At 43.0% G+C, this 24,646-nt stretch overlaps 1 protein-coding gene across 2 annotated transcripts in view; it reads right to left on the reverse strand.

The window, feature by feature from the left end:
- Window positions 1–219: 219 nt before the first annotated feature.
- ARF1 (ARF GTPase 1) overlaps window positions 220–24,646 on the reverse strand; it is a 30,171-nt gene continuing 5,744 nt past the window's right edge. The window contains exons 2-5 of one of the 2 annotated variants that reach the window (XM_084859481.1): window positions 9,395–9,578; window positions 7,838–7,948; window positions 4,634–4,758; window positions 220–1,808 (exon numbers count right to left, since the gene is read on the reverse strand). In XM_084859481.1, coding sequence (XP_084715607.1) covers window positions 1,647–1,808; window positions 4,634–4,758; window positions 7,838–7,948; window positions 9,395–9,542 — 546 coding nt within the window. In that variant the 5' untranslated portion in view covers window positions 9,543–9,578 and the 3' untranslated portion in view covers window positions 220–1,646. The remainder of the gene's footprint in view (window positions 1,809–4,633; window positions 4,759–7,837; window positions 7,949–9,394; window positions 9,579–24,646) is intronic. The other variant, XM_084859483.1, reaches the window with a different exon arrangement.

The following is a 24,646-nucleotide window of genomic DNA, read 5'->3' on the forward strand; positions in this document are numbered from 1 at the left end:
GGTCTGATCCAGCACAACTCTTATGTTCTTAAAATGGGCATGTCCCCCAGCATTCACAAGTCTGGTTCAACCCAATATAAAATCAGGTGGAACCAGACTTGTGATTGCTGGGGGGCATCAAGAGAAATAACTCAAGCACTTTGGTCAACTCTGCCATGCAAGAGCACAGGGAGGGGGCACAGCTTAAGGACCAAGAAAGAGATCTCATTTAGTCCAGGTAAGGGCTCAAAGCAGAAACTGACGAGCACAAAACACCATGAAAGGTTTTATTCTGGTTATGGATCCTGGCATGATGGAACAGGCAAAGCATGAAAACCCCAAGAAATAGTTAAGAGATTTTTATTCTAATAGCTTTAATTACAGTGCTTGTTTGTCGAAATGAAAACTGAAAACAAGTATACAAAACAGTTGATTACTGTGTATTGAAAGCAAATAGAGATTTTCCACAACACTAAACAAACCAGTTCTGATAGTTCCTCAAGTTAAAGTTTAAACAGCTCCAGCTTCTTCAGTGTTTTATCAAAATACAAAAGAAAAAAAGTTAGAGGTCCTTCCTTGATGGCAAATCTGAACCTTGCAGTATGAGGGATGTGAAGGGTTTTCACACATATACAGATGTGGGATTGTTCCAAAAATGGCATCAAACACTTCTAGAATGGAATGAAACTCCAAACTCTCATGCTTTTACATTTCCCCCCCTAGACACTACATTAGATGGCTTGGATGGCATTTCTTACTTAAGTACAGTACTTGCTGATGACAGAGCTGAGAACTGCTATGGGCTGCTGTGTTCTCTGTGGAAAGAATTTGCCTTCTGGAGTAGTTCTACACAAGAAAAGTCCAAAACACTTTAGGGAAAAAAACAGAACAAATTAAGATGGCACCCAAATTAGATGCAAGAGAAAGAAACCGTTCTTGCCCAAATCTAAGAGAGCTAGAGGGTTACAGTGTTTGTATGTGTGCCAATGTCTCTTTAAGTCTGTGGCCTAAACTGAACTGACTCTGACTTTAGAAGGGTCTCACATTCACATAAAAACACAAAAAGGTTGTCAAGCACGGAAAGATCCAGAATGCTGCTCATTCTGTGATCTATAACATGTTAAATTGCTGGTATTCAAGTTGTCGCAGAACTCACAATGGACATTTTGTTCAAGTGTTTCAGCTTTCCTTTTTTTAAAAAAAAGAAACTGACATCTCCAGGCTAAAAAATAGCCATCAAATCTGGCCTCCACACAGACCTCGCAAGCCAAGAGGGATCGTATTCAGCTCTAGTGTACAGCCAGGTTACTGGCAACCCTCCTCTGAATCCACTTTAAATCCCTTTCCCAGTACTAAACAGCGAGTTGATTTTCTTTATAATAAAAAAAGCTGAGTAATATTGCATAGGAGTACCAGAAACTGTCTCATTGGAAACAAGAACTATTTACATTAAATAAGAAACCTAAACTGTTTTCAGGCTTGGATTTGCCACACGTACAGCATGGTGAAGGACATCCTGTGACAAGAGAAATGAAAACAGCTTCCGGCACTCAATACCACAAAGTAGCATGGTTTGCCACGTTAGAGTAAAGCGAAGGGCAGAGGAGGAGGAGGAGGGAATAAGGAGGGGTGGAGAAAAAGAGGGGAAAGAGGAATATTTTAGGGCTTCATTTCTGGTTTCGGAGCTGATTGGACAACCAGTCCAGTCCTTCATAGAGACCGTCTCCACTAGTGGCACAGGTGGCCTGGATGTACCAGTTCCTGTGGCGAAGAGAATGCAGTCCTAGTTTGTCTGTGATTTCTGCTGCATTCATTGCGTTCGGCAGATCCTGAAAATGGAAGCAACTTGCTTTAGAAAAATGTACTTTTCCTTTAGAGAACCAGAGGAAAGATCTACATCGCTTAGTCCAATTTCTGCCTAATGCAAGATCTTCCATCTACCATTGCCTTATGCAATCCAGACTAGACTGTGGCAACTAGCAGAGAACAGGTATGCTGCATAATGGTGCCTGAAGCTCCAGATTACTCAAGCCAGCCAGCCAAGCCATATGTCGGAAAACATCCCCAAAGACACAAAACTAGACCTGGGCAAAACCTCCTCCTCGGCCTCAAATATAGTGCTCAGTTAGACCCAAGTAAAATCTATCCACCTTCCCAGCATCTTATGTAAATGCTGCAGCCCCCGTTGCCCCCAAAATGCCTTCTGAGTTCAGTGGAGTATAACTGAAGTACCAGAACAAAAGAATTAAGATATCCATCACCAGAACAGCATTAATTTCATAGCTATCCATAACTGGTGTATGACATGTCCTTCACTGCCAATATTGTTAACAGCAAAGACTTAGATCCTCCCTCCTATTTGTCATAGGCTGCCCTTAGCGCCAAAGTTTGGCTTCCTTGAGTCCAAAGACGTGTGTGCTCTCACATATCCAGCAGCAAACCTCCCTTCTTAATCCACTGAGCACACACCATGCCCATAGTGAGCAAGCTGAAATGAAGAAGTCCGCCACTCAGTGCCGGCTACCCTTAGGAGAGCCATGGCCATGCAGAAACTGACAAAAGTAGCCCAGGTCCTGGACTCGGAACCAGGCACAAATCTTCCTTGCATCATCATCGTATCTATTGCATTTCCATAGCCGAAGCTCTCTGGGCAGTTTACGAAAGTTATTCATTCAACTTCCAAGTCTTTTAAATAATTTAGACTGATTTCGCAAGGAGGGGCATACCGAGTAAGCCAGTCAGGCAACAGTAGCCAGTGAAAGGAGGTATACAGGACCCCAGCCTCTATCCAGAACAACTGCTTCTGCCATTCTGAGGTCTAGAAACATCTCTTTTGAGAAACAGGATTAAATTTTCAGGATGCCAATTTCTGCATTACTCAAGTACTTCCACACCTGGCCAGGTAAGTGGCAGATTACTATCTGTTTACATTTAGGGAAGAATGTTTAAGGTTTTGAACTGAGCTATTAAAGCCTAGGCGTGAATGAACTTAAAATATACTGTTTTTGTTTCTGATTTAGCAGAAATCAAAATCTGTCACCTGCTGTCATTGTCTACTTTTAGATTTTGTGAACACTGAGGCACCGAAATTTGATTCCTTCATTGTGGCTTGAAGATTCCAAATGTGGTTACGGTTATTCTAAATTCAGACTGCTGTTTGCGTAAATCTTATCAAGTAGTAATTTGGTTTATTTTAGTTAGGAATTAAATGAAGCCTTAGACTTTGAGAAGCCAGGAAGTGACTGAGGTTAAAAAGGCTAACACCACGCCAAAAAAAGTCCCATTTAAAAAAATGTATTTACTGCAGACAGATGTTATTTAACTACTGAGCTCTTGTATACACAAACTGCTGTCAAATGGAGCCAGCTTCCTGTTGGCATGGAGGTAACACCAATATGTGCAGTAACTGAAATGACTTTTAAATTTACTCGATTGCAAGTTGATGGGGTCTGTCTGCTTCCCTCACACAAGGTATTCTAAGGTAGAAATAAGGCACAAACTTATGCTGTCAGTTCTATGGAGCTACTTTTTCCAAAGCAAACCACTGAACTCTGCAGGAGGTAATGCAGTTACAGATCAACTGCAATGCCTACATACCACCTGTGCAGACTCTTTGGCTATCACACTGATGCCAGTGAGCGCCAATGTAAAAACCAGAGCATAGGATCAGAAATGCAGCAATTTCCACCCTCCTGACAGTTCCAAATTGGAGACCAGTTGCTCCAAGGTGTTTTTTTTTTTTTTTTAAAGACATAAGATTGCTAGACATTCTCTTGGATAAATATGGTTGGTTCATTTTAAGATAGGAGATATCTGCCCAGTCCTCAGGAATGAACCTTTTCTAACAGAAAGCTCTACTCATTCTTGTTGCCGTTATCACACAGGTAATGGACTTCAGATGTGTTTTATTAGTTCTTTTAGGTCAGCTAGATATTATGGATCAACAGGGATTTGATATTCTGAATAGTGATTTTCTTTCAGCATTTTCAAATTACAAGGCAAAGGCACTAGAGATGAAGATGTGAGCCTTGTTGTAGGGGGAAACACAAGCAGATGTTCTGGGATGTCCCATATATTCTCCTAAAGTTGTATTCTGTTATTTTATATTCTGCTTAATTATTTCCAGTTTAACATTAAGCAATTGCCAAAGGACTGCAGTCCTACTACAAGATCCCTCTAAGCTTGGAATCACCTTATACAGACCTCAGTCCAGTTTAGACTGGAATCTGTTGAACTACTTTTACATAAGAAAGAACTGAGTTGCCATACTGTCTTCTAAGTTGTTTGGTGATGCAGCAGTTTGGGTCAGCTAATAAAAAGCCATACTGCATATAAGGAATCAGGGCATATAGAGACTTTTAGCACGAGAATGCTGTATCAGGCAAATCATAAATCTTGCCTTGCATAAGAAGCTCTGGGCATTCCTTAATGCCAGTTGCATCGCACAAAGCATAGCTCATACTGCAACAGCATCATGCAGAAGACTGTGTGTCTTGCTTCTGAATTCTGCAGGAATAGTTTCCTGCCCAATGCTGTTTCAACCAGCACAAAAACCAACTGGAAGGTGAGAACACGAAGCCCATCCTCACAAGTGGCCACAACTGAGGCAGGCAAAGGGCACCCTGGGACTATTCACAATCATTTAAACACTTACCTGTTTGTTAGCAAACACTAAAAGGACAGCGTCTCTGAGTTCATCTTCTGCCAACATTCTCATAAGTTCTTCTCGGGCCTCATTGACTCTCTCCCTGTCATTACTATCAACCACAAAGATCAAACCTATAAAGGAAACAATCATTAACTAAGAACATTACCAGAGATTCCAACAAACAGCAGTCCAGTTTTCAATTTCAAGAGAAAGCAATAGGGATTTTTAGTTCAAACAATTTTGTTGTCATCTAAAGCAGCAAATCCTCACTACTGCTTTGTTATTATTTAGATTTAGGGTAGGCACAGGGAGAAAAAAAACTTTCATTCAGAAAGCCTCTAAGTATGGACCTTGGCCTATTGTCATAGGAAGTATGCATATACTTTCATGTATTGGTAGGTAACGTGGTCTAAGCGTCTCTTCACCCAATTCACTACAATAACTTCATTTAAACCAGTCACACAGTGATTTGACAGCAATGAGCTTTATGAAGGAGCCATTTACTCAATTTAAAACCAAATACTGCTTGTGATGAAGCCAAGGGAGGTACATAAGCAGACAGCTATTTTCTGCGCTCTGTTCAAAATCCAAGCATGTAATAAGATCAGTCAGACTTAAGAATTCCAGGCATTTGCAAACAAGATAGGAAGACTGAGTAGGAACTCTTTAAATAAGACTGGAGATCTTTGAGAGGAAGTTAAAACTTTTAACATGTGTGCTGCAAAATCCTGTACGCCATGGCTGTGGGTGGAACAATTAACACCAACAGTCAAGGGTGGGAGCAGTTTCACTGCAAACGTAACAAGATGGCACTTCCTCATATGTTTGTTCCTCCATCTTTCAGCCAACAGCTCCTATGGCGATGCTGACTGGCAAAGCGCTAAAGGGAGACGATTCCATACCCTACATAGCTAAGATCAGCATTATTCTTAAAGTTTCCATCAGCGACATGCTGATGTGGTCAAACTACAACATGCTGGAAAAGCTACTTAAAATAGCTCTCCTTGAAAGGGCTTTGAAACCAATATGCAAAAAAGAAAGCTACCAACTGGATACTTTATATACTCCCAAATACAAAACAGGCAGGGAGAAGCTGCACAATATTATGCAGGAGTATTTGTAATGATGCCTTTATCCATCTACTCTTAACACCTAACTTCTGCATGCATGACAACAGCAACAAGCTGGATGAGTGCTTCTCGAGCTTAGAGATAGTAATCGCCTTTTATTTTGGCAAGTAAGGAAGTCAATGCCTAGTATTTTGCTTCCAAAAAGCAGAATTAAGCAAGGCATCCGCCAATGTGCTAGCATACGTGATCACTGAGTTTATGGCAGAGGTAAGATCTAAGTGATAGACTTCCTGGTTTAAGAGTTGTTGCTGTTATACTGCAGTAGCTGTTTTACTCTACATGGAATGTTCCATGTGCATAGAAAGCTGCCTATACAGAGTCAAACCACGGGTCCATCTTGCTCATTATTATCTATGGTAGGGGTAAGCAACCTGATGCCTTCCAGGTGTTTTGGACTACAACTCCCACAATCACTTACCATTAGCTATGCTGGCTAGGGATGCTGGAAGTTGCATTCAAAGTATCTGGAGAGCACCAGGTTGCCTACCCCTGGTATATGCTGACTGGTAGCAGCTCTCTAGGGTTTCAGACAGGACTCATTCTCACTTCCTACCTGGTGATGTCACGGATTGAGGCTGGGACCTTCTGTAAGCTAAGCATGCAGGCTTATCACAGATTTAGGTGCCCTTTCCCTATCACTGAACCATGAAGGATTAATCAAGACGAAATGAAGGCAGTCTGGGTCAACTGCTGTGCAAAAACAAGTGTGTTAACTTGTTTTTCCAGTGATTCTGTTAACTCTACCTTTGGTTCACAACACTTTGACACATTGGGGCTGTTTGGACATGCTAATTAACCCATGGAACTTCGTGGCACGTGCCAGCGGCCATTTTGAATATGCAAGCCTGTGGGTTGTTCTATGGTTATGCGAGGATTGTTTAACCCTCAGATAACCCACGACAAGCCACAGTGTGCACCCACCATGGCTTGCAAATTCACAATGGCAGCTGGCATGCGAACCCAGTCATTAAGTCAAAACAGCCTTAGCAAATAATTTCGAAAGTAGTGACACAACAGCTGTCAATGGCAAGCCGCCTGCTGGCATCATAGATGCAACAGCTTCTGCATGCAAAGTTGTGAAAACAAAACATATGCTGATCCATCAGAGCATCTGCCAGTTCAGGCCTGAGGGTTGAAGAGGCAGTCAAAGAGCAGACACCAACTTTGACACAACAGCGACATCTTTTCATAAATAAAAGATGTCACTGTTTCAGAAGAAACAAAATTAACAGGCCGTCAGGTGACCAGGAAAGAAGTATGTGGAAAGTACGGGATTTTCATTGCATCAGCTGGGAATAGGCTTCAAGTTTAGAGTTGCCACAGGTTTTTCTTGACTTATTCTATTCAAAAGTGGGGGGCAGACAACTGGCTAGAGAGCTGACATGAACATACAAGAGGGACCAGCATCCTAAGTGCAGAATTTAGTCCACCAAAAGCCACCACCTGGCCCCTAAGGTGATGTGAAGGGGTACATTCTTCCCCCCGCCCCTACTGCCATTTTAAATTAATCGAAGCAGTACCTACAACCTTCCCAACCTGGTGCCCTGCTGCTGACTGCAACTCCCATCATTAACAGCCGACTTATCTGGAAAACACCAAGTTGGGGAAGGCTGCTCTATGCTAAATGGAAGCAGCTCACATAGTTTCAGATAGGGCCTTTCCCAACCCTACCTAGAGATGCCAGGGACTGAACATGGGACCTTTTGCATGTAAAGCACGTACTCTGCCACTGAACTATGGCCCTTTACATTTGGGGGGATGCAACTATTCACATACACACAGAGAAAACATTCAAAGTGCAATCACAGATATTGTGTCACATAGGTGAATGAATTAAGATAACCCAGCTGAAAAGGCAGATGTCCTATCTGGATACCTGCGCCATGAAGAGACTACCCCTACTGCATGTTTCACACTCCGTTTGACAGAGTTCTGTGGATGGAGAAGACTGAAGATGCTCACTTGATGCTATCAGCATAGTTATGGAGTCACTGAAGCAATCTCATGCACCCTGCCTGAACTCTTAAATGGGTTTCTAATGAATACAAATGGTATAAGAACATTACAGGAGGCAACTCACCTTGTGTGTTCTGGAAATAATGGCGCCAGAGTGGCCTGATCTTATCCTGGCCACCTACATCCCACACTGTGAAACTAATGTTCTTGTATTCTACTGTTTCTACATTGAAACCTGAAACAGAAATGGTGGAAGAGAATGTCATCAGTTCACAGGTGAAAAGATGTGTTTGTCCGTGTGACATCTAGGGATAAGAATTTAAAAATCATTTAAATTACATGCTCCTTACCTACTCCTATCAACTTGCCAGTTGACCTTAGGGTGATTATAATCTCATTTTATAAGCCAGTCTTAAACTCTGTATTGAAATACACACTAATCCCACCACAGCACACACTTCCCAAGTGAGGAGCAAACAGCTACATATTTTTGGATCTGAAATGGCAAGTATGTGAGCCACTATGGTCCAATCAGTGGACTGCTAGATTTGGAATTGTAACTTGCTCTGTATTGAAGGCCACACTAGAAACAAACTATGAACTAAACTTTATTTTGTGTGTTTTAATTTACTTCCATATCACCCAGAAAACTTCAGTTATTGGGCAGTCTAAAAGTGTAATAAATAAATCTGAAGGTCACTAGTAAACAACAATATTTGCTTGTCATTTTCGTAAAAACACAGGTTTCACATATCGGAAGCTTTAGTTTGCAAGTTTTCTTCTTTGACATTGTTTGCCAAAAAGTTTGAATTGACCATTTAAACTTGAGAACAGGAGACACTTCAGCACTTCTTCTGTCATATTTTGTCCAAGTATGCCTAGGCAACCTCAGACTTGCCTTAAAAAAACCCACAAAACACCCAGAAGAGTATTTGAATTTGGAGAGCATAGGCTCTAGACGTTTAAAGGATTTACTGGATGGCTTCTGACATATTGCACTCACAGTCAGCGTCTCATCCTTAAAATACGGTTGACCTAAATCTCAGGGCTACCATATAAGATCAATGAGATACCCAGTAACTTGCCTTAAGCCTTTAAGATAGAGAATACTTTATCCCAGAAGTGGGGAACAGGTAAGCCTCCAAATGTTGTTGGACTGCAACTTTCATCAGCCCTAGCCAGCACAACTAATGGTGAAGGATGATGCGAGCTGCAGTCCAACATCATCTGGAGGGCCACATATTCCCCATCCCTGCTTTATCCAAAGAAATGAGATTGAACTGGGATATTCATCATGACTATTAAGTTCTTCTAAAATTGTAGCAACAGCCTGCTCCCTTCTTGAAGGCTGTACTTTAAGGTGGCCAAACAAAGAGAAATGAAACTTTGGAGTTTCATCTTGTGCTCTTAAAGACCAAATTGTGATGTGTCCACAAACAAGGACCACCCCACAGTCCCAGCAATCATGCAAAACGTAGACCTAATTACAACCAAATCCTTGTTTCTGGTAGACCACAAGTTCTTTGTTGAAAAGACACACACAGTCCAAACCTATGCATCTTTATGCAGAAATACTTTGTTGAATGGAACTTACTCCCAAGACAGTTGCATCTGACTGCTGTCTTAATCTTGTTTTAAACATGTTTACATAATCGTAATGGGAAGCTGCTTAAAAACTTACCTATAGTAGGAATGGTAGTTACTATTTCGCCGAGTTTAAGTTTGTACAATATAGTAGTTTTTCCTGCAGCATCCAGCCCAACCATAAGTATACGCATTTCTTTTTTGCCAAAGAGGCCTTTGAAGAGGTTAGCAAAAATATTTCCCATGCTTGAGTCTGATGTTCGCTCACTGGACAAGGAAATCTAGAAGGTAACAAATTCAAGACAAGTTAGTTCTAAATGGTATCACAGACACATCTAGCCTGGTGCTTGGGAATAAAAAAACCCTTGAACTCAGTGGGATTTACTTCCAAGGGTGCACAATGGAGGCTCAATATAGAAGTTTTAAGAGTATGAACAAGAGCTTGGAATTAAACATTATTCACTTGTGGGTTCAGCAGCTGAGGATGATGCAGAAATACCAAGAGCAACAGATACTTTCAGCACAAGACAAATAAATGCTGTACTAGGAGACTGGCAGTATGCTGCATTAAATGCTTTTCATACTGTCCAGTGTAGGATAGTATTCTACAGAAATCATATTAAATTGCTCTCTCAAGGTTGGTAGGACAAGCTGATGGTACACACAGTGGCCATACTCCGTCAAATTCAAATTCTGTTGACACTAAACTGTCAACACCACTCAGCAGATGCTTCCTTCATTCCCCAAAGTAAAACCGAGCTATAATTTTGTATGCCACTTGGAAAGCATATCAGGAAACAAGAACTCCTCAAGAGCCAATGCAATAATGGCCAAAGCTAATAACTAGATATTGTATTCTTATTGCTAGGTATCTAACCATTTTGAAAGCAAACCCCTGCTTTAAACATACTGAATCACTTAGGCCCATGATGCACAACCCTCAAAAAACCTGTATATTACAGTACTTCTGTTACTATTGATAGAAATGTTATATGGCATTTAACCAGAAGAAGCAATGTTGTTGTTGTTGTTGTTCAGTCGTGTCCGACTCTTCGTGACCCCATGGACCATAGCACGCCAGGCCTTCCTGTCCTGCGCTCTCTCCCGGAGCGTGCTCAAGTTCATATTCATTGCATCCGTGATGCTATCTAGCCATCTCATCCTCTGCCGTCCCCTTCTCCTTTTGCCTTCAGTCTTTCCCAGCATCAGGGTCTTTTCCAGGGAGTTTTCTCTTCGCATTAGGTGGCCAAAATATTGGAGCTTCAGCTTCAGTATCTGTCCTTCCAATGAGCACTCAGGGTTGATTTCCTTTAGGATTGACTGATTTGACCTCCTCGCAGTCCAGGGGACTCGTAAGAGTCTTCTCCAGCACCACAGTTCGAAAGCATCAATTCTTCGGCGCTCAGCCTTCCTTATTGTCCAGCTCTCACAGCCATACATTACTACTGGGAAAACCATAGCTTTGATTAGACGGACCTTTGTCGGCAAGGTGATGTCTCTGCTTCTTACTATGCTGTCTAGGTTGGCCATAGCTTTCCTCCCAAGGAGCAAGCGTCTTTTAATTTCATGGCTACAGTCACCGTCTGCGGTGATCTTGGAGCCCAAGAAAGTAAAATCTGTCACTGCTTCTATTTCTTCCCCTTCTATATGCCAGGAAGTGATAGGGCCAGATGACATGATCTTAGTTTTTTTAATGTTGAGTTTCAAACCAGCTTTTGCACTCTCCTCTTTCACCCTCAACAAGAGGCTCTTGAGATCTTCTTCGCTTTCTGCCATTAGGGTGGTATCGTCTGCATATCGGAGGTTGTTGATAATTCTCCCAGCAATCTTAATTCCGACCTGTGATTCATCCAACCCGGCATTTCTCATGATGTACTCTGCATATAAGTTAAATAAGCAGGGTGACAATATGCAGCCTTGTCGTACTCCTTTCCCAATTTTGAACCAATCGGTTGTTCCATCTCTGGTTCTTACTGTTGCTTCTTGACCCTCGTACAGGTTTCTAAGGAGACAGGTAAGGTGGTCTGGTACTCCCATCACTTTCAGAATTTGCCACAGTTTGTTGTGATCCACACAATCAAAGGCTTTAGCGTAGTCAATGAAGCAGAAATAGACGTTTTTCTGGAATTCTCTTGCTTTCTCCATGATCCAGCGAATGTTGGCGATTTGATCTCTAGTTCCTCTGCCTCTTCTAAACCCAGCTTGTACTTCCGGTAGTTCTCGGTTCGCATACTGCTGAAGCCTAGCTTGTAGGATTTTGAGCATCACCTTGCTGGCATGTGAAATGAGCACAACTGTGCGGTAGTTTGAACACTCTTTGGCATTGCCCTTCTTTGGAATTGTAATGTAAACTGACCTTTTCCAGTCTTGTGGCCACTGTTGAGTGTTCCAAATTTGTTGGCATACTGAGTGCAGCACTTTAACAGCATCATCTTTTAGGGTTTTAAATAGCTCAGTTGGAATACTGTCCTCTCTGCTAGCTTTGTTGTTAGTAATGCTTCCCAAGGCCCACTTGACTTCACTCTCTAGGATGTCTGGCTCAAGTTCAGTGAGCACACTAACATTGCTATCAGGGACATTCAGATCTTTCCTGTATAGTTCTTCTGTGTATTCTTGCCACCTCTTCTTAATCTCATCTGCTTCTGTTAGGTCCCTGCCTTCTTTGTCCTTTCTCATGCCCGTCTTTGCACAAAACGTTCCCTTGAGATCTCCAATTTTCTTGAAGAGATCTCTAGTCTTTCCCATTCTGTTGTTTTCCTCGATTTCTTTGCATTGTTCATTTAAGAAGGCCTTCTTGTCTCTCCTTGCTATTCTCTGGAACTCTGCATTCAGTTGGGTATATCTTCCCTTTTCTCCCTTGCTTTTCGCCTCCCTTCTTTCGTGAGCTACTTGTAAAGCCTCATCAGACAGCCACTTGGCTTTCTTGCATTTCTTTTTCTTTGGGACAGATTTTGTTGCTGCCTCCAGAACAATGTTACGGACCTCTGTCCATAGTTCCTCAGGCACTCTGTCTATCAGGTCTAATCCCTGAAATCTATTCCTCACCTCCACTGTATATTCAGAAGGGATATGATTTAGGTCATACCAGAACGGTTTAGTAGTTTTCCCGACATTCTTCAATTTAAGCTGAAATTTTGCAAGAAGCAGCTCATGATCTGAGCCACAGTCAGCTCCAGGTCTTGTTTTGACTGACTGTATGGAGTTTCTCCATCTTTGGCTGCAAAGGACATAATCAATCTGATTTCAATATTGACCATCTGGTGACGTCCATGTGTAGAGTCGCCTCTTGTGCTGTTGGAAAAGAGTGTTTGCTATGATCAGCATGTTCTCTTGGCAAAACTCTATTAGCTTTTGTCCTGCTTCATTTTGTACACCAAGGCCATGCCTGCCTGTTATCCCAGTGATTTCTTGACTTCCTGCTTTAGCATTCCAATCCCCTATGATGAAGAGGACATCTTTTTTTGGTGTTAGTTCTAGAAGGTGTTGTAGGTCTTCATAGAACTGATCAACCTCAGCTTCTTCGGCCCCAGTGGTTGGGGCATAGACTTGAATTACTGTGATGTTGAACGGTTTGCCTTGGATTCGTACTGTGATCATTCTATCGTTTTTGAGATTGTACCCCAGTACTGCTTTTCCCATCCTTTTGTTGACTATGAGTGCTACTCCATTTCTTCTAAGGGATTCTTGCCCACAATAGTAGATATGATGGTCACCTGAATTAAATTCGCCCATGCCTGTCCATTTGAGTTCGCTGATTCCCAAGATGTCAATGTTCAATCTTGCCATCTCATGTTTGACCACCTCCAGCTTACCTTGATTCATTGATCTGACATTCCAGGTTCCTAAACAATATTGTTCTTTACAGCATCGGATTTTCTTTTCACCGCCAGACACATCCACAGCTGAGTGTCCTTTCGGCTTTGGCCCAGCCGCTTCACTCTTTCTGGCGCTACTTGGAAATACCCTCTGCTCTTCCCCAGTAGCATATTGGACACCTTCCGACCTGAGGGGCTCATCTTCCGGCGTCATATCTTTTAGCCTTGTGATACGTTCCATGGGGTTTTCTTGGCAAGAATACTGGAGTGGGTTGCCATTTCCTTCTCCAGTGGACCACATTTTGTCAGAACCCTCTGCCATGACCTGTCCGTCTTGGGTGGCCCTGCACGGCATAGCTTATGGCTTCACTGAGTTACGCAAGCCCCTTCGCCACAACAAGGCAGTGATCCATGAAGGGGGAAGAAGCAATAAGGACTAACAAATAGCTGATGCCTTGATACTGAGATGAGGGCTGATTTAAGTCATCTGTTGTCACAGAACACATGGCTCAAACGGGTAGCTATCGTGAACCTTGTCCGAGAAGAGTCTATTCACTGCAGCATGCTGAATTCCAACTGTATGCAGCAGCCTTCTCCAACCTAGTGCCCTCCAGATGTTTTAGACTACAACTCCCAGCATTCTTGACCATTGGCCATGATGATTGGGGCTGATGGGAGCTGGTAAAAACATCAGGAGGGCACCAGGTTTGGGAAGGCTGGCTTAAATTGTTTAGGAAGAAGGTCCATGCAACACACTCTATGTACGACTAGCATGTATCCATGACACCATATTTCATACAGCTCATCTCACTGTACAGTTGTATCCATTAAGTTGTTTACCAATTCAAAGCTTCATATGACTGGGCTAAAAACCTATTGCCTATGGCTGTTTAACATTACCTATAACAACTTATAATAGGATCACAGGTATGTATACATTTGAACTTATTATCTCAACCCATAAACTACTGAGTAATTTACAGTAATTTACAGTCTTAGGAACACCTTAGTCCAACTAGCCCTTGGTCCAACTAGCCCAGTATTGTCAGCACCGACTGGCAGTGGCTCTCCAGGGAGGATTCTTTCCTAGCCCTACCTGGAGAAGTTGGGATTGAGCCTGGAATCTTCTGCATGCAAAGCACGTGCTCTAACACTGAGCTACGGCCCTTCCCTTCAGACTTCAGTGAGACTACTCTGGAGCCAGCAAACTAATTTTTAGGTTTTGTAGTGACAGAATTAAATCAGATAATTACTCAATAGTTCACTGCAGCATTTTAAAACTCTTTTTTGGAACTTCATGAAACTATAAATTAAGTGCAACCAAGTGTTGTGGTGAGGATACAGGAGCACACATATGACTATTCAGAAACAGTTATATCCAACAAAACTTCAAAACAATTCTCTTTCACGTTTGAAGCAGATGAAAGATGGCCAACATCAAGGGAAGTTGACAGATGAGTTTTGGGGAGCATTCCCCAAGTATTCACAACTGGGGAGCTACAGCAATATTCTGGAAATTTCTCTCTCCAAGCATTGTATTTATAGTATCATGGGCTAATTAGGTCTACAGAGTCTATTTGCTCAATATTTACATAGTGTGCCCTGTTATTATGGCCTTAACTTTCTAGGGAATTCTTTGATGAACAACACCTGAGAAGGCTGCAAAGGAAGTACTTCCCAGCTGTATTAAATACCTTCATCTTTCCTTACCCCCATTATGCTCGCTTTCTTTTAGAGGTCTTTAGAAACCCCCTGAACTGTCATTTTAACTATGAACTTGGGGTGTAGGGAAAGGACAGGAAGTACAACAATATTCCAAAAGCAAGCAAAAGGGCAGGAAGATGATTTATAGTCAACACAGCACCCTTAAATTCAGAGTTGAGGGAATATAAATAAATTAGAAGACAACTTCCTAGACATAAAGGCTTAAGGAAGTCGGGAAGAAGATGAAAAGCTCAAGTGTATAGATTGAATGCAAAGACTTGGTTAAGTGCCCCACTTCAGTACTAATCCTCATTTCCAAGTCCTGGCTTCTATATCACCACTAACTCATGGCCCAGCCCCTTCCCGCCTTGCAAGCCAAAGTTCCTTCAATCCCTGTTCCTGCCTCTCCCCAAATCCTTGATTTGCTCCATTGTTTCAGCCTCGTCCAATTCTATATAACTTTCCCAAATTCCTGTCAGACCGACTGCTCTGTCTCCTTTCTTCCTACAGATTCAACTAACCATCTCCCATCAGCCCTTTTGAGTTTGCCCTCCCTGCTACACTAATTCTAAACTCTATCCCCCCCCCCCAAACCACCACCAGCTTCCATTCCATTGCAACGCATGCAGTAGTCCTAGCATGCAATTGGGTACATGCAGCTTGCAGCTATGTGAAGATTGTGGACTGGGTTACTAATCCAACACGAGCATTAGAAAGAGGAATTCAAAAAATTGGACCCCTCCTAAAATCACACAAGGGTAATAAAACAAAGTAGCTGTGGTTCCCAAATCAAGTTGGGATGATAGGGCAGTCCCTCCGCACACACAAAAAGCGAATGTGAATCAGTGAGCTATGTCTTGGTGTGTTTAAGACTGTATGTGTTTCAAGATCCTACCCGTCCCTGGAATTTTGTGCCCCCTTCCAGGTGTGCCTCCCCGCCCCAGGACTGTCTGAGAACCAATTCTAGCCTTACTGTCCTGTGCAGACTTGTCCCCTGTGCTCCAAGGTATTTCAGGCCTTCACTAGCCAAGCTAGGATAAGAACTTTTTCAGTATCATGTGCTATTGCCACAGGACAATTCCCTTGTGAACAAAGACCCAGCTACATTTCAAATATGATGCTTGAGATTTATAACATGCACATTTTCAAGTTTTCTCCACAAGAATAAAGATTAGAGATCTGCTTGTTTTAAATAAAACAAGGGTGCCTCAGCATTGTAGAAGTGTCCTGGTTGCTGACGTAAGAAGTGTAGACTTCTTCCTAGACACAGGAACAAGTTCAACGCGTTCTATGTCAGAAAATGAGCATGGCTGAAGTACAGGCATTTATTGTATTTACAGCTGGCCTTTCAGCACCCCTTCCAAGATTCTTCACAGTGATCCAAGTCATTAGCATATATTCTTCTCCACTTTAACTAACAGACTGCAGACAAGTGTGAGCTTCATATGGGCAAATGTAGTTTGATATTTAGCACACCCTATAACATCAAAGTGGGTTGGAACACCCATTGTGTCTGGAGGGAAAGTATGCAGGGGGAGAAAAGAGAATCTCTTCCGATGATAGTGACTCCTTACTCTTGCAGAAAACAGTGGCATGGGATTGAAACACCTCATGCCTCCCCCTCAAACACCAACCCTGGGTTGCCCATGTGTACTTCTCCCAGCTGCTGGCAGCAGTTTGCCTTCAAATAATGTAAGGAGCCCCCAGGTAGAAGGACTCTGGGTCTCATGCATCTCCTCTTTTCTCTCCCACATTATCTAGTGAAAGAAAACACTTGATATGATGACACTGTGCCGCGGAGTATCCCAGCACTTCTTCACTTTATTTTATGCCATTTGGAGGAATAGGGAAACCCTCCAATGCAAGAACTTAACATCTAGTATAGAATATTTGATGTGATGGGAAGAAGAGATTTAGTAGGGTTGTGGATATTAGCAGCCCTACACATTCTGCATAACATCTAACATAGGAAGAGCCATGCTGGATCAGACTAAAGGTCCATCTAGTCCAGCATTCTCTTCACACATTGGCCAACCAGCTGCCAACAGGAACCCACAAGCAGGACATGAATGCAACAGCACCCTCCCACTGATATTCCCCAGCTACCGGTGTACAAAGGCATACTGCCTTTGATACTGGAGGAAGCATACAGCCACAAGGTCTAGTAGCTGTCAACATCCTTATCCTCTATGAATTTGTCCAATCCCCTTTTAAAACCATCCATACTGATGGCCATCACTACATCTTGTGGAAGTTAATTCCATAGTTTAACTAGGCACTATGTGAAGAAGTACTTTGTCTTGAATCTGACACTGATCTACTTCAAGGGATGACCCAGGTTCTAGTATTATGAGAGAGGGAGAAAAGTGTCTCCCTACCCACTTTCTCCACACCATGCATCATTTTGTATACCTCTACCATGACTCGCCTTTTCTCCAAGCTAAACAGTCCCAGCGGCTGACACCAGTCCTCACAGGGTAGATGCTCCAGGCCCTTGATCATTTTAGGGCGCAATCCTATGGCTGTTAGACAGCGGCCGAACAGCCACAGGACTATTTGGTTTTCGGGAACCAACCTTGGAGTCCACGCTCTAAGGTTGGTTCCCAGAAAACCAACTTCCCGCCCGCTCGTAGGTGGCACGGGTCATCCCAGTCTCTGCGCTCATACGAGCAGTGCAGAGGAGGAAGGGGGCGTTCCTGGGGGAGGGGAGAGGACTTTGGAAGGGCTGGTACATTGCTTCCTATGCGTCATGCGTCCACCTCACTCCGAAGTGCTGCAGCTAGACAGCTGAAATTGGCGGTCTAGCCACAAATGCAGGGCGGCCAGAGCTCGGAGAAGATCCCCTCAACGCTAAGACCTCCCTGCATTGGATAGGAGGCTGCCTACGAGTTTGGATGCGGCCACCTATCCCCATAGGATTGCTCCCTCTGTTGCCCTTTTCTGCCCCTTCTCCAACTCTACAATATCCTTTTTTTGGTAACAGTGACAAGAACTGCACACAGTATTCTAAGCATGCTCACACCACAGATTTGTATGAGGGGAGTATGATATTAGCAGTTTTATTTTCAATTCCTTTCCTAATTATGCCCAAATGGAATTTGCCTTTTTCACAGCTGCTGGACACTGGGTTGACAATTTCAGCGAGGTGCCCACCACAACCCTAACCCCTCTTTCTTAGTCATTCACTGCTAGCTCAGACCCCATCAGCTTATACTTTAAGTTGGGATTTTTTGCCCCAATTACATTTCATTTTATATTTCTATACCACCCCATCGCTGAAGCTCTCTGGGCAGTTCAAAAAATTAAAAACCATTAAAATACATTAAATAAAGTATAAAAACAATTCACATAAGAACATAAAACAGACACCATATACCACCACCACAACAACATATATCTAAAACAATTTAAAACTATCAGGCAGAGACAATTCAGGGCCTGATCAAAAAGACTTGTTATATGCTGCCAAGTGCCTGAAAGAGGGCAGTTTTAACCTGGCACCAAAAAGATGACAATGTTGGTGCCAGGCGGGCCTCGTCAAGGAGCTCATTCCTCAAATAGGGGGCCACCATCAAGAAGGCCCCCTCCCTTGTTGTTGTTCTCCAAGCCTCCCTCAGAGGAGGCATCCAGAGGAAGGCCTTGGATGCAGAGCATAGTGTATAGGCAGGTTCATGCCGGGAGAAGCGTTCTATCAGGTACTGTGGTCCCAAGCCATATAAGACTTTATAGGTCAAAACCAGCACTCTGAATTGGGCTCGCAAACATACGGGCAGCCAGTGCAAGCGGGCCAGAATCGGTGTTATATGGTTGGACTGTCTTGTCCCTGTTATCAGTCTGGTTGCCGCATTTTGCACAAGTTGCACCTTCTCAACTGTCTTTAAAAGCAGCCCCACATAGAGTGTATTGCAGTAATCTAACTTGGATGTTACCAGAGCATAGACAACTGAAGCCAGGTTATCCCTGTCCAGATAGGGGCATAGCTGGGCAACCAATCAAAGTTGGTAGAAGGCATTCCATGCCTCTGAGGCTGCTTGAGCCTCAAGTGACAAAGATGGCTCCAGAAGGACCCCCAAGCTATGAACCTGCTCCTTCAAGAAGAGTGCAAACCCATCCAGAACAGGTTCAGCACCCTCCATCCGGTCAGGAGAACCACTCACTAACAGCATCTCAGTCTTGTCTGGATTGAGTTTCAGTTCATTAGCCCTCATCCAGTCCATTGTCTCAGCTAGGCACTGATTAAGCACATCCACAGCCCCACCTGAAGGAGATGAAAAGGAGAAATAGAGCTGCATGTCAACAGCATACTGATGACAGCACACTCCAGAACTCCAGGTGACTGCACTGAACGGTTTCAAGTAGATGTTGAATAACATGGGGGACAAAACCAACCCCTACAGAATCCCATCCTGGAGAATCCACAGGGCTGAGCAATATCCCCAAGTACCACCTTCTGGAGCTGACCATCCAACTAGGAGTGAAACCACCACAATACAGTGCCTCCCACTCCCAACTCAGACAATTGTCCCAGAAGGATACCATGGTCGATGGTATCGAAAGCCACCAAGAGATCAAGGAGTATCAACAGGGTCACACTCCTGTTGTCTCTCTCCCAACATAGGTCATCATACAGGGTGACCAGAGCAGTTTCCGTGCCAAAACCTGGCCTGACCCCAACTGAAATGGATCTAGATCAGTCTCATCCAAGAGTGTCTGGAGCCAGAGCCAATGTGCATCACTTTACACTTGCTTACATTGAACCGCATTTGCCATTTAGATGCCCATTCGCCCAGTTTGGAGAGATCCTTTTGGAGTTCTTCACAATCCCTTTTTGCTTTAACCACCCTATATAATTTGATGTCATCAGCAAACTTGGCCACTTCAATGCTCACTCCTAATTCCAGATAATTTACAACTAAGTTGAAAAACAATGGTCCCAATATAGATCCCTGTGTCACCCCAGGGTTTACATCCCTCCATTGGGACAATTTATTCCTACTCTCGGCTTTCTGTTCTTTAACCAGTTACTGATCCTTAAGAGACCTCTCCTCTTATTCCACAACTGCTAAGTTTGATTAGGTGTCTTTGATGAGGGACTTAAAAAAAAAAAAAAAACCTTTTGAAATTCCAAGTAAATAATGTATACTGGATTACCCTGTCCACATGATTACTGACGCTCTCAAAAAACTCTGAAAGGTTAGTACAGGTATCTGTCCTATATCTTCTGCATTGAAGACAGACTAAAAGAATTCACTCAGGTTCTCTGCAATCTCCTTATCCTCCTTTAGTACTCCTTTAACTTCATTTCCATCCAATGGTCCAATTGCCTCCCTAGCTCGATTCCTGCTTCCGATATATATAAAGAATTATTTATTGCTGACTTTGATGTTGTTAGCAATATGCTCCTCAAAATGCTTTTTGCATCTCTTATTGTTTACTTGCATCTGCTTTGTGCAAGCTTGTGCTCCCTTTTGTTTTCCTCATTTGGGCAAGACTTCCATTTTCTGAAGGAACCTTTCTTTTCTCTAATAGCTTTCTTGACATTGCTTATTAACCATGCCGGTGAGCTCTTGGACTTGGTGCTACCTTTTCCAACCTGTGGTATACATTCTAGCTGAGCTTCTGTTATTGTGGTTTTGAGTAACATCCATAAACTTGGAAGGGATTTAATCATCTTGACTCCCTTTTAACTTCCTTTTTACCAGTTCCCTCATTTTAAAAAAGTTTCTTCTTTTGAAGTAAAATTTGACTGTGTTGGACTTCCTTGTTTACTTTCCACTAAAATATATAGTAAATCTTATAGCACTATGCTCGCTGTTCCCAACTGGTTCTACAACATTCACATCTCATACTAGGTCCTGGGTGACACCTCTCAGGATAAAATCCAGGGTTGCCTCCTCTCTGGTCAGTTCCATGACCAACTATTCTAGGGCACAGTTGTTTAGGGCATCGAGAAATTTAACCTCTCTGTTTGACTGGATAAATGCATGTTCCAGTCACATGCGGGGGTAATTGAAGTCACCCATTATTACAACACTTCCTTGTTCGGAGGCCTCCTGGACTTCATTTTCCATTTCAAGATCACCTTGGTTCTGGTGTGGGGAACGATATCATATTTTCAGTACTTCTGGAGCCCTATATTGTCAGCTGCAGCACTTCAGTGGAGGAGTCTGCCCCTTTAAGGTTTTCTAGTCCGCTTGACACTATGCCCTCTAGCTCAGTCCTAAATGTATCCTTTGTTAAATTCATTGCTCATTTATCAGAACCTTTGGATTTTTGGACTAGAATGCAGACTGCTAGATACTGAAACGTTTTACCCATGGTTCAGGCATATAATGAGCAGAGCTATTTGCTGCTAACTTACAACTGTTATTTAAGTAGTCTGTTGGTTAATTACATCAGTCCACAAAATAGAAAGCCCAACTTGTTCCTTAAACATGTCTTCTTGTGTCTAGTATCTAATGAAATCTAAAGAGAATGTTCCTAGACTAGCAGAGGGCATACACGGCACTGAGGTCTACTGCAATATACTTCCTAGCTCTGAACTGCTTAAATATTAAGCTGCATTACTTGTTGCTCAACTCAGCACACACAAGTACAGAACTGCGTTTACACTGTAGTATGATTATTAATTAGAGGATAAAGGAAACAATGGTGGGTAACATTTGGACTGAAATCCCTATGGGAGAAGAATCAGAATGGAAATGTCAGCAAATTCTCTAAAGAATTACTTAGAAACAAGAAATAAAGTTAGAATTTTACATGCAGCAAGAAAGACTGCTGAATAATACACAAAAAACAGCTGCTACAGCAGGAAGTATACTAAAATCCCTTGCCTATAAGCTAAAAGAGCTTGAGTGGCTACTATGATTTCAAGACTGTACTGTTAATATTGCAACATTTTCACTCTGGTAATAAGAATCGTTCCAGATGAGTTTCACGGAACTTCACTTCCACATTCTATTCTCTCAGTAGGTTTCCTAGACATGAACCGTCTTGGATACCTACATTATCCCCTAAGAAGTAAGAACAGCAGCCCTGTGATTTGATAAACAGATTAATACTGTACTGAAGTTTTGTTCTGTAGATATCAAAGCAAGATCCATTTATGGCCTTCCTGCCACATGCATTGTGTGTTTTTGATAATGCCTTGGGAAAAACCCAGAATTATAACACAGTTAACTAACCAACCAACAGTGTGATTCTATACATGTCTATTAAGTCGTAAATCCCAATGAGTTAAATGGGGCCTACTTCCAAGTAAGTGGGTATAGGATTGTAACCCTAGTGACCAGAAAGGAAGAGAATCCAGATCATTCTTAGCTATTCTGCAAACCATGGTAGGCAACCTGGTACCCTCCAGGTGTTTTGGACTTCAGCTCCCACAATCCCTGACCATGGATCAGGTTAGCTGGGGCTTATGGGAATTGTAGTACAAAACACCTGGAGGGAACAAAGTTGCCTCTACCCCTGCTCCAATCCTATAAAAAGAATTTGCTTACCTTGATGAAGCCGTACATGACTCAGGAAAACCAATGAAGTCATGAAAAGTTGACTCAGAGCGCAATCCTATGCCTGCTAGACAGCCATAGGATTTTTTATTTTTCAGCCAGCGCTCCAAGGTCGGTTCACAGAAAGCTTCCTCCCCACCACCTCATAGGCAGCATGGTTCCTCCCCAGCTCTGCACTTGGAAGAGCATCACAGAGCAGGGGAAAAGGGGGTGTTCCTGGAAACGGGGAGGGGACAGCGGAAGCACCAGCACAATTCTTCTTATGCACCATCCGGCCTCCCCCCCGCCCCCCAGCCACCATGGCTAGACAGCTGAAATTGGCTGTCTAGCCACAAATGCAGGGCAGCTGGAGGGCAGAGGAGAAGATCCCCACCGTGCTCTGCCAGCCCTTCATTGGCTAGTCAGCCGCCTCCGAGTTTGGAGGTGGCCAACTATCCTCATATGATTGCACCCTTATTTTTATTGGTGCATGTCTTTGATATATTTTAATTGATGAGTTTTAATGTTTTAATTATCAGTTATTTTTTGTTAGCCGCCATAGACACTATTAGCAGAAAGGTGGGATATACATTTTATAAATAAAATGAAAATGTTGAAATATGTTTTCATCTGGTTTTGGAATGGAAACTGCCTTGGCCGCCTTGTGGGATGACCTCTGCCAGAAGAGGGATGGGGGAGTGTGACCCTGTTGATTTTCCTGGACCTCTCAGCGGCCTTTGGTACCATCGACCATGGTATCCTTCTGGATAGGTTGTCTGGGTTGGGAGTTGGAGGCACTGCACTGCAGTGGTTCCGTTCCTACTTGGATGGCTGACTCCAGAAGGTGGTGCTGGAGGATTATTGCTCTGTGCCAAGGCAATTATGCCATGGGGTTCCACAGGGCTCTATTTTATTCCGCATGCTGTTCAACATCTACATGAAACTGCTGGGGGAGGTTATCCGGAGGTGTGGGCTGTGGTGCCATCAATATACGGATGACCCCCAGTGCTACCTCTCTTTCTCATCAAACCCAGGTGAGGCAGTGGCTGTTCTGAATCAGTGCCTGGGCATGGTAATGGACTGGATGAGGGCCAATAAACTGAAACTCAATTTAGACAAGATGGAGGTACTGTTAGTGGGTGGTTCGTCCGCCCAGCTAGGTGATATTCAACCTGTTCTGGAGGGGGTTGCACTCCTCCTAAAGGATCACATTCACAGTTTGGGGGTGCTCTTGAACCGAGAACTGTCACTTCAGGCACAGGTGAACTCAGTGGCATGGAGTACTTTTTATCAGGTTAGGCCGGTATACCAACTACACCCCTATCTGGACAGAGATAGCCTACCTACAGTTATCCATGCTCTGATAACTTCTCATCTGGATTACTGCAATGACATGGGGCTGCCCGTGAAAACGGTCCGGAACCTTCAGCTAGTCCAAAACAGGGTAGCAAGACTGTTAACATGGACTGGCCAGCAAGCTCACTTTACACCAGTACTTTTCCAGCTACAGTGGCTGCCAGTCCATTTCCGGGCCCAATTCAAAGTGCTTGTATTAACATTCAAAGCCCTTAACGGCTTAGGGCCAGGTTATCTGAAGGATCGCCTCCTCCCATATGTGTCTGCCTGGACCCTAAGATCATCCTCAGTGGTCCTTTTCTGTGAGCCCCTGCCAAAAGAATTGAGGCAGGTGGCTACCAAGAAGAGGGCCTTTTGTGCTGTGGCAACCTGGCTGTGGAATGAGCTCCCTAGAGAAGTTCCCCTGGCACCTACGTTGTATTCCCTTTTATTCTCCCAGGCATTTTAGCTTCCTAGTCTTTTAGCTTTGGTTTTTAAATCTGTATTTTAAATATCTGGATTGCTGCTTGGTTTTATTCTAGTTGTATTGTTATATTGTGGCTTTAATGTTTTATCCTGCACTTTTTGGTTTTAATTTTTGTGAACCACCCAGAGAGCTTCAGCTACTGGGCAGCACAGAAATAAATAAATAAAAACTGAAATATATAACAGGATGGTAGAGAATCTCACCATAGCAGGCAATAAAGGAAGTAAATTATTGGTAACTGCTCAGACAAGATGGGCATTCAATGTTTTTGAGATGAAGTATTAAGAATCTTCTCTATGTACGCTTTCTTGTTTCAAGTGGGAAGCAAGCAGCACTAAGCTATCTTTTTTAGACATAATACCCAAATATTCATTTTTAATTTTCAACTCATCTCTTCCTACAGCAAAACTCTCATGACTCCAGCATATTTTGTTATACCTTGCTAGGCCAAAAATGAGTCACTGGGCAGGTCAAGGAGAAGATTAACTGAACAGCTTTATGGAACAGGCCTCTGTTCCTTA

Source organism: Heloderma suspectum, chromosome 5 (genome assembly GCF_057233095.1).
Source record: "Heloderma suspectum isolate Gila_16-S chromosome 5, 16-S_ref, whole genome shotgun sequence".
Classification (NCBI taxonomy): Eukaryota; Metazoa; Chordata; class Lepidosauria; order Squamata; family Helodermatidae; genus Heloderma; species Heloderma suspectum.